Consider the following 11578-nt stretch of genomic DNA (forward strand, 5'->3'; position numbering starts at 1 on the left):
AATAGATACTTTTGTCAAAAAATACAACCTGTGGATTTAAATTCTGTGCAATAACAGATTTTTCACTTTTTCAGTTCCAATTCTTTATGTAGAAATAAAGAAAAACTGTTCCCAAAGAATCAAGTAAGGTAAGTGGGAAGAAATACTTGAAATGAAATTACTCCTAAAACAAACAACACATGAACAACAATATCTCTGCAAGAAAGAAAAGTTCTGCAGCCTAAGTCAAAAGACCGAGTTAATACTATTTTATATGCTTTTTTGTTGCTTCTTTGTTCACTTCGTGCTCAAACCGAGTAAGCAAAAGTAGGCATACGGCAGTCTGGAAAGCCCGATATCAACAAAGATTTCCTTTATTGTTCAATGTGTCTTCATAGTGCAGAGCAGAATCAACCTCAACCATTTCTAAAGGAAACTGAAATCACATCTCAAAGACATTATAAATGATCTCAAAGTAATTATAGTATCACAGTAATCAAAATGACTGTTCTTTTTCCTCTAATTATAACTTAATTTAATCTCCTACCTGTCATTTTTACAAACTGCAGTTCACATTAAAACATTTGCTGATAACAAAAGCTTTTCTTTGAAAACAACACTGCTTTAGATCTAGTCAGGCAGCTTGTGCATATCAGAGCATCTGTCAAGAGAGATGTGGAAAAGGGTAAAGGAGAAAAAGCTGAAATATGGCTACAGTTAATCTGTGCCTTTAATGCACTGCAGAATCTCAGGCGGCACTAGAGACAGCAAGCTTCTTCAGATGATCCATAAATACTTGCAAGCTGACATCATCAGTAAGAATCGGTGCTCCAGACTCCTATAAAAGGAAATAAGAATTGATTATACTCATTGTGAAGAAGAAGCATTTTAAGGCACAATACATTCCATTCAATAAACACTTTATAAATTTAGAAAGACCTTAGAAGCATATCATTGCTGAAATTCTCTAACAAAAACCAGCAGCCTGTACATTTACATAAATTTTCATATGTTTACATAAATTCAGGCACAAGCCGCAACTACACTCTCTTCCATACTAATGCACATGGCAATGAGCTGCAGCACAGCAAGATATTTGCATCAACCATACAAAACTCCCGATTTTTGACAGTTGCCAAATACAAACTTACAAATTTTTAGAAGTAAATAAAACTTACATGCCACAGTTCCTGTTTCATTCCTACCTCAGTGAGGCAGGCACAGGTGAGAGAAACAGAAACAAGTCACACAACTAACAAATCAGTATCTGTCAGTGAAGCTCAGACGTATCAAAATGGTGAAAGGAAGAAACAAATCCATTAAGAGTCTGATTTGACACCAAGTGAAGGTCAACTATCTTCCTCAAGGAAAACTGGGCCAATTCTCTCCTACAGCTCTATGCCACCTCACAGAAACACTAAAAACAACATCTGAAGGTCATGCCACTGTAAAATCAGATCACAAAAGATTTGAAAAAAAAAAAATTTGGGTGGACTTTTGCAATTTACTTTTTAACCTCAGAAGTAATTTTCAGAAATCAAAAAAGTTCAAAATGGTCATCTTTTAACCACTATTTTTGAACAAATTTACAGTCTAAAGAAAACAGCAGTTGGTAATTCTGCAAATGTTACTATGTAACTTTCTTAAGTCCTTTGAAACCAACCTAGGTAGATGTAGGATGCAGGAAGAATTTCGACAAATCTCAAGAATTCAACCCTTTCAAAAGGTACTAAGCACCCATCCAAATGAAATCAGAGCTGCCTGAACTCTTCCAAAACACAGACATGAAAGTCTTACTGAGGATGCTTAGAACTGGTGCCCCTTTTTGATAACTGACCAAAAACACTTCTTGGTTAATGATCAAGGGACAAATCCAGAAACAGTGAGAGTTCTTGGATCACTACAACACACTTGACACAATACAGAGCCACTGTCAGGGAAGGCCCACTAAATTATCTCCCACTACGTTATCTATCAGCTGATGGTGGCAAGATGAGAATTAAGGATTTTCTGTTCCCAAGCCTGCCAAATGCTAAGCCTGAGCTCTCTTATTTAAGAAGCCACAAGGGAATCACAAGTAAATTAATCCCTGGTCAGGATATGATTTGCCACCTTGTGTCTTACACATGGAAGGACAGTACATCATACTCTAGTAAATAAACCACCAAAGGAGCTGATAGACCCCTAAGAAAGAGATCCCTCACAATGACTGCTAGTGGCAATGCAGGGTAACTAAAACCAATGCACAGACTCTACAGCTGAAGCTGAACACCTCATCCAACACATGCACGCAGGCAGCTGCTGTCACCACTACTACCACCAACAGCATTAATTTTACTCTGAAGTCTGGGACCCCTTCATTCTAGTAGGTAAGGCAGCAGAGTATTTTATTTGCTGGAGAATAAATTGAAAATGAGCAAGGTCACAATGTACAAAGTCTGAAAAGTACATAATAATTAGCTTTGATTTTTCACAGACCACCTAAATTTTGTTTTCTGTTCATTCAAAATTTTGATCTAAGGCATACAATGAGAATTTAAATTTAATTAACAGTGATTTGGTGACAGGTAGCCAGGCATTTAATAATATTTGTGCTATTGACCTCTTCTTTCATTTCAAATGCAAATTCCCCACAGTTACCATGACAAAGATGATTTTTAAAAAAGAGCTGAAAATAAAGGCATTCTCACATAAATGTCATATCCAATATAATCTGAAAATTTCAACTGCATCTTCAAAGACTAACCAACATAACAGAGCTGTATGAAAAGTTTTACCATTATCTTCTGAAAATGTTTTCTATACTATATAAGGCACCTACCTGCTAAAGTTTAAAAAAATGTTTACTTACATAAAAACCAAACTAGTCAATTCATCACCTCCTAAAACAGTTTCAGTGGTGTGTGAGTGCCCTCTTCAGGTCAATGTGGACTAACACATTTTTTCATAGACTTTCAGTTACGCACAAAATAAAATTACATTAAACAATCCAGGAAACTCATGAGAAAAATAAGAGCAAAATCAATTTAGTTTAAATTTTTTCCCAACAGTTGTATTTCTCATTTCATAATTTGTAATTGGTTCAACTGTATTCACAAAAAAACCTGCAAACACAGGAGGATATTATGTTGAGCACACACGCTGCGATGCCACTGGGGAGATTAACATGCCACTTCTTATGATACCCTAGAACTGAATGATTTTCAACATTAAAAGGGAAAGCTGTCTTTTCTAAGATGCATCAAGAGAATCTCACTTGTCCAGCATGAACACTTTTCCTATAGATCAGTTCAAGAATTGTTTTGTATTTGCATTTACATTTGGAGTAGTGGTTCATCTGCTTACTAATTAAATGAGCAGGAAACAGATGTCTTGTATTGTTGGAAATGTCAAAACTTCAAAAATTTCCAGGTAATGTTTAGATAAAAACAAGACCTTTCAAACTACAGGATTTGTGTGTGTGGTGTGGAAGAAACACGATGAAAAGAGACACTTAACAGATTACTGGTTAGGTTACCAACTTTGGAGTCAAGAAAGCTGGGTTCAAATTGTGCTGTCCCTGACTCAGTATAAAGCTTTAAAGTATTTTCACTCTGGATCTCAATGCTCTTCCATGACAGAAGTTTCATTAGAACCAGTACATACCTATGAAAACGTACCCTGATAAAACTTACCTGACAAAAATCACTGCCGTAAAATTGCTACAGAGCTCTCTCACTCATGACTTGAACAGTGTATGCCCTTTAGCAAAGTTCTATAAGAGTACAATTAATACATAGCTTCAACAGTCTGATGCTGTTACGTCTCTGTGAGAATGAATGCACCAGTGTTCACCCACAGCAGTGTTTCTCTTCCCATTATAAAAGCTGAATGTGGAAGCAGAATATGTAACTAGGATGCAATGTTCAAGAATACAAGCTGCTCCAGAAAGTTTAACTTTTGAAGTCCTACATGACTTCCTTCCTAAATACAAGATTTGAAAAACTGATTCCTGGCCACCTGGGCCACAAAAATTCTGGAAAATATCAGTACACTGGTACTGGTGTACTTTTCAGTTGTTGCTTGTAACTAACTTTAAAATTTATTTCCCCTATTGCAGAAAGGTCCCTTAGTCTTTATGTGTGGTAAGTGCTCTCATTCTAAGGAATTTGAAGGTATCTAAGAAAGACGGCTAGACATGGAAGTAGCCTAACAGAAACTTAAAACAGCAAACCAGGATCATTTTTGTCTAAAGAAATTAAATCCGTTTTTCTTAACTTTTGCACTTTTAGTGGCATCAGGCTAAAACTGCATTTCTCTTTTAGTTTCAAAACGTGGTATTGCTACTTATGTATACACAATGTGTCACTAGATTTCCGAAACAGGGAAAAAGAATGTAAAATCATGCATGCAAGCTTCATCAGCAGATTCATACTTACCTGTCCCCATGCATACATATTGTTATGAGTCTGTGAGGGATTTACTTTCGAAAGCAGGAAACGAGCCTTTAAAAAACCAAAACACAGGCAAAAAAATTAATCTTCTCAAATAGAAGCTTCTTGTACTCAGAAAAAATTACACATGTATGAAACATACCAATTCTATTATTTGGAGATAAAAATATGCACAGATAGCTATTCAGAAGAGCAAGTAGCACCTCTATAAATAAAGCCACTGCCTGGATTCTATACCTATATTTCAGAACTGCTAACGAGTTTTCAATGCACCAGAAAGTAAGCTTGTGTCTTTTTCTAAGCACTAGCAAAGCAAGTGTGAATTTCAATAAAATATTAATTAATAATTAAAAAAAAAAAAAAACCACAAAGAATACTTCTGGCATTGTTCCAGAGATCCTGACAAGTAATATCTTTTTTGTCTTACACACCACACACTGATGAGAGTCCAAATCAGTATGGTAAAAACAGTAATAAATAACAAGATTCACACATCAGGCAAAAAGCCACTGTTAGATATCTGGCTCTGTAAAAGCTTTAAAATTCAAATCTTTCACTTGCAATTTACATATATTTTAGCACAGAAATGCATGTTTACTACCAAAAAAATCTCATTACATTACTAACACATCACTTCCTAGATTATATAGTATCTATTTTCCATACCTGGCTTCCTCCGTGCTCTGTATCAATGTATCTGGGCATTGGAAATCTGGAATGGAGAATTTCTTGGGCATCATCTACTGGAGCTTGTAGCAAGTGATGAAAGTTTTCATATTCTGGCATATCTTGGTAACCTGATTTACGCCACTGAGCTATGGTCTGGGGACAGGGGAAAGAAAGATATTTAGAACTGATTCACCAATCTCTTAGAGGATACACAGGGCTTTTCAGAGAAGAATGTGCCACTGGCTTGACTCTTTTCTATCACTCACCCCTTTCTGCCCTACAGCATGCAAGTTGATTTTTAGAAGCCAAGATGTGCAAGTAACATGCCACTAGATTATTTTATTTTAACTCTAACAATTTGTCATCCTTCTGTTATTTCCTTTTTTGTCATCCTTTGTATGCTAAACATTTAGTTCATGAGGTCAAGGACACTTTACAGTTCTCTAATATGCATAAACATTTACACTGATTTATTTCTCAGGGCCTGTAGCATAGCCCTCCCCACGCTGTAGGAGTGAAGTGGCTGCTCAAGGTCAGCTCACTGATGCAGGCTCTTGTTAGGAAAGAGCTGGACGAACTTTCAGTAGGGGTTCCCCCTCCTTTGCTTGGCAGCCATTTTAAACTGAGACTCTCATTCCTTGCTCCTGCCTGAGCTCCACTGCGGCTGTGCCTGTACCCGGCCACATACCCCACTCATCTGGACCCCACCTGGGGACTTGACTACCCGGCTTGAAATGGGATCTGCCTCACCCCTATCAACCTGTGTGATGGTCTGGACTGGTGGCTGAACACGGCTACTGTCTGTAACCTGTTCCGCTTGCCTTGCTCAGGCAGTGTGGGGCTAGGTCCTCAATGGTGAGGCCTCTGTCTGCATGCCACCATGCTCAGCTCCCCATTCCCCTTCCCTCAGGGAGCAGCACACCCCTTCTGCTTCCTGACAGCATCTTAAAAAAATACAGAGAATTTTTTTTTTCCTACCTAAGAAGTGTTAAAAGTTTGGTAATTATTTCAAACAGTGAAAACAGCTGCACTATGAGGACATGATCTGGAACAATATTTCTCAAACTCTCAGCTGGGAACCATTTACAGTTGCAAAACAGTTAAAAACAGCAGTTCAATTCCTTCAGGGCAGCAGATCACTAGCAAGTCACAAGCATTTATACTTATATTGTTAGCCAATGTCTTATCTACTCAACTCCCAGCAGCAGTTTCATTCCTCCAGGACAGTGCAGATGGAGGGTGACTATAAAACTTGGTGTTCTGACTCCCCATCCCTGAAGAACTAATTCAGAGGTCAAAAATTAGTGAGTGAAAAGCAGAGCAGGGTGTGGGGAATAACACTCTCAAAAGTCAGAAAAATATTCTAAAACAAATAATCTGCATATTGAAGCTAAGTCATCTTAAAGTCGTCGTAACAAACAGCACTGAAATACCAACTAATATCAGGTATCTGTGTATAGGCATGTTAGGTTACCAAAATGCAAACATGAATTAGGAGTAAGAGTATCAGCCACGCAGAGGAGAGGTCAAGCACTGGAGTGCTTTAAAACTGCGGCTTGACTTTCACTCCTATAGAAAAAGAAATTTATGTAAGAAAGGAGAAATCTTACCTCTCCATGATAAATAAGGATCTGGAAAAAGGTGTCCATAAGGAGAATACGATCTGGTAAAATGCTGCTGCTATCCAGAAGAACAGGCTAAGGTTTAAAAATAGAAAAAAAAAATTAAATTACCAACTGATGCAGAATTGAGCAATCAAATGGCATTACCAGCTTTTTGAACCAGTCACTGAATCTTAGGAACTTTTTCAATCACCTACTGAAGATCCATATTTGATTGTTTTCCTGTTATATATCTGCAATGCACACAATCTCATCCTAAAGTTATCCACCCTGACTGTGAATATATAACTTCATGAAAGTAATAAAAATTGTATTCAAGAGCTGAAACCTCATTCATTATTACGCACTTTTCTAGTCTTTCAAGTACCTCTGTATTTACCTATACAATGCCATGAACTTGAATGATATTTCAACATACAAAGATTCAGTAGTTACATAAGATTTGGGGGTTGTTTGGGTTTTTTTAGTCTTGTCCTTGAAGCTATTATTACTGTGCATATATATCCACCAATATGGTATATAGTAAATACTCATGATTTATTAGGGGTACCAATATTAACTATTCCAAGAATCAAAAAAAAAGATTACTCATTCTACACTGAGGTGTCAGCTCCCACTTGACCATCCTTCTCCTCTGCATTACCCGCGTGACTAATTGCTATTTATACATGGGAGAATGATCTTACACCTGTGAGTAACTCTTCACAAACCACCTTTTCACTTTAAACTCCACTTTTAAAAGTCTTTTTAATCCCCATAACATAATCTTAAAAAAAAAAATCCTAACAAAAGTTATAATCCCAGCCTGCCAAGATCCCTGCCTACTATGTTTATTTCCACTGTCTTACAATTTCCTTCCTCTCTCTTATCTATCAGACTCCTTTTGTTGTCTCCTATCTTACACTTCTTTCACAAGCTTTTTGGAAGATCAGCTTTTTATTTTAAGTTTATACAGAATGTGACATAATAAGGTCCGCTGGAAGGTTCTGTACCAATCTACACATAATGGCAACCACATCAAAATCAGAAGCTTTGGACAAGGGCACTAAGATACAAGGAATTTTATAGATTTCAAAAAAAAAAAAAAAAAAACAAAACCCTACAACATTTCCTTCAAACTCTATAGAAAAAGTACATTTTGAAATAAAACCATTTTTGTTGATGTCTACATTCTGGCACCATAAAAACAAGAGCAAAACTCCTATAGCTCCCAAAAACTAACAAAAAAGATTACCATTCCTTAGTTAAAACATCATCTCTTGACAAACTGACTTTTGTTCTCAAGATTGCTACATCAGAATTCTGAGATATGTTTTGTTCATAGTATGTTCTGTATTAAATGAATATTCTTTCTCATGCAATAAATTTTAAAACAACATATTTTATAACATGTAACAGTGAGGACAACAATCATCTCTCTCAAAACAGCACCTTTTAACCTACTATTAAGTTATACAGAATGATACCTCTGGAGGTCCATTGAAAGAGTAGGCATAAAGAATCGGCTGAACCATGATAAGTGACTGGGTTAGATCCTGACGCATAAAATGGTGACGATAGTATGAGCTCTCATCTGGACTGTTATTAAAAACTTGTAAGAAAGGAGATCTTCTCAAGTGAAACATAAACTGCAAAACAAAAACCACTTGTTTGAACTTTCACAGATAAAATTGAGAGCTGTAAAAAGAGAGAAATGTTTTCCACAAACTACATGAGAGCAACAGCACAACAAAACTGAATTCCAAGTCCTCTGACATTTCTAACTTGTACATGCACCTTTGCCAGTTTTTATATACTCTCATGAGAGTAAGACAGAGAGATAAGAATGGATAAACCTCCAAAGCAGCTTTGAATTAAGATAAAAGTTTAGTATTTCTTCTCCAGTACTAACTGATAAATAGTGTGACTGAATATTGCCAAACCCTTCCTTTACCGGTTCTACTGTTCCTGCGAGGGAAGGTGCTGTGCTTGCACGGACAAGGTTAAGTTATAGCACATGAACAGAAAAAAGAACGTTAACCACAGCAAAGTTGAATTCTGTAAAATGGAAAAAGCAAATCGTTTCATTGCTGAGTCAATCTCTCCACATGCTGAATCAACTTCTCCACAACACTTAACACCTTGAGACAGACTGGTAGATAACTCGAACAGAAATATCATGGAAGCCTATGAAGAGTCCAAAAGCAACATATGAGGAGCTATCAGAATTGAGAAACTTATCAGAATGGATTACTAGCAAGGAAACTTCAAAATTTAATATAGTAAAGCTCAAGTTCACTTCACCAGTGAAGTGTTTCTTTTCAGGTCAGCATCATATAAATCATACAGGAAAGAAATCACAAAGCAAAACCGTATCTTTTCTCATATTTTCTGAATTTCTTCATTAAAACAGCCCTTACAAAAAAGTGTCATTATCTGAATTACAAACTCAGGTAAGATGAGGATTCTGTTACAAAAGAAGCAAAAACCACACAAAGTTAGAGGAAGTTTAGCTGTAAGGACCAAGGGCAAAAGAGGACACAGCAGCACAGAAAACAGAAGTGATTTGCCTAATGTCACATGCCAGCCAGTAGCTGGGGCAGGAGGTCTTTTAATTCTGGTACCGAGTGTAATGCCTTATTTTACTCTGTGCTACAGTGCCTCTTCCCTCACTAAGCATTCTCTCTCTATTCCTTATAGACACAGCTTCCTTATACTCACCTGTGGGTAAAGTGAAAACGTTTCTGAAAATCTGAAAGAGCTTGGATCATCCTTGTGATATTCTCCAAATTTCTGACACTGGAATAAAAGAAAAAGTTATCTAAAATAAGAAACATACTTGCTTGGTCATACCATTACTTTTGAAAACAAAAAAAATCCGTATGGTTTTCTAGATACTTTGACTTCTTTTTTTCTAAAAATATTTAATCTACAATATCATTATAGGCAGCAGAAAGTAGAGAAAGCTTTAATTTCTGCTAATCTCATGCTAGAATTTCTCAGTTGCTGGCAGTTACCAACTGCTGAGGACCGAAGAAACATTAATAAGTGAACTAAAAACTTACCTGCTCTTTTTTCCATTTAAAATAGAAAATCTTAGTTAATTCTGCATACCCACTTGTGGAAATGAAGCATTCAGTTAATTTTTTGTTTTGTTTTATTTTTAGAGAAACAATGACTCAACACGAGTCATTTAATAATGATATGTCTGGAGATAAGAAACCGATCTCTTTCAATATAGTCCTTTTTACCAGTCGTATAAGTTGTCTGTCCAGCCACCTCAGTACATCAGGCCCCTCTTCTGTCTCTGCCCTATACACTGCCAATCTAGCCATGAGTATCGCAGCAGCTTCCTGGTCAAAAGATGCAGCAATGTTTTGAATCTGTGTCTGTGCATCTGCCCAGCTGCAAAAGAAAAATACAAGTATTTGCATTACAGTGAAAGGAAAGATGTCCAACTTCAAAATACCCCTTCAAATTAAGGCAAAGAAAGCAGTGTTAGTTTAACAAACTCATGCTGGAGCTTCAAAAATCTACTGGGTGTAAATGAGCAGCCTCTCCGTTAACGATTTTTTAATTAGAAAGTTCCCTTATGTATAGATGCCACCCAACCAGTGAATAAAATATAATGCCATTCATAAAACAGTTATTATATAAAAACAAATACTAACCATGAAAGGTAAGTTAGAGAAAACAGTGCCCATGAATCTAATCACATATTCCACAGCAGAAGTTTTCTTGTGCACCTTGCCTGTTCTTTTCAATTTACAAGGTGAACTATTAATCTCTTCTTTTGTCAGTTGACAAGAAGATTTTACTAATATAACTAATGCAAGTTAAAAAGATACTCATATCAACAGTAAGGGCAATGCTTTTTTTGATAAACTGAATCTTCCATCAAATTAACCAGTTAATAGTCTCCTTCAGCTTAAAGGAACTGTCACTGGACACAGAAAAATGCCTGCGAAATATTAAACACCACTTTCTAAAATTCTTAAATTAATTGAATTAAGTAAGCTGCAGGTAAAGGTTATGCATGGAAGAACAGGTATTTACACACCCCCCCCCCAAACTGTAGCTAGCACTCTCAAGTCAAAGTGATCTTTGCTATTCCCTAAGTCCAACCATCTCCTCAGTTTAGGCCATAGAATTTCACTCAAAGCTTCCTCTTCATCGAAAATCATTTGGGTTACTTCAGAGCACATAACATCATTATACAGCCACTGCAACCTCTCAGAGAAGAAACAGCCAACAGAACAAGAGAGGCAACTGTCTCAAAAGTATGATCATGCCTACACCACCTGTGGCACTGCATATCCTAGAATAACAGATTGGTTACAAAATCTAAAGATTAAAAGACAAATACATATCCTGCTTTATTGAAAATGATTCATCACAAGCAAAACATACTTCCTGGCAACTGTGGTCACTCTGATACGTCTCTGTCCACTGGAATGCTGGTACTGAGTCACAAACTGGATTGCACCACGTCCTCCTTGAGGAATGGGAGCATTGTGCTAAATATAGGAGGGAAAAAAATAAATAGAGGTGAATAACAAGATCTTACAGTATAATTTGAAAATGTATAAACAAATTACTAGAAAATTATAAAATTCTTAGCAATAGGGAGCTCAAGTTATATATATGCCTGGGACTTATATAAATATGTATGTCTGGTGCTTTTACTATGTTAAGTACCTTACTAAACATGGTTAATAAACTTGGAGACTGTTAAGGGATGTTAGGAGCAGTTTCTGCCTCTACCAGATATCCTTAAAGCAACAAACGCATGTTCCTTCCACACAACTTTACAGAGACAATACTTTCAAAGGGGCTGCGTTACAATTGCTGATTTTGTTAGATTGTATTTGAACATAGAATCATAGAATCATAGAA

The 11578-nt window shown here is 36.5% G+C and overlaps 1 protein-coding gene across 1 annotated transcript; it reads right to left on the reverse strand.

The window, feature by feature from the left end:
- Positions 1–298: 298 nt before the first annotated feature.
- Positions 299–11199, reverse strand: LOC104471638 (protein transport protein Sec23A; the record flags this gene model as incomplete). Its single annotated transcript, XM_010087036.1, has 8 exons — positions 299–817; positions 4398–4463; positions 5079–5234; positions 6692–6778; positions 8170–8331; positions 9404–9481; positions 9934–10087; positions 11093–11199. Coding segments are annotated over 8 exons (900 nt in total), but the record flags the coding sequence as incomplete, so codon positions are not given.
- Between the last annotated feature and the right edge of the window lie 379 nt (positions 11200–11578).

This window comes from Pterocles gutturalis, unplaced genomic scaffold, assembly GCF_000699245.1.
Source record: "Pterocles gutturalis isolate BGI_N339 unplaced genomic scaffold, ASM69924v1 scaffold40351, whole genome shotgun sequence".
NCBI classification, from domain to species: domain Eukaryota; kingdom Metazoa; phylum Chordata; class Aves; order Pterocliformes; family Pteroclidae; genus Pterocles; species Pterocles gutturalis.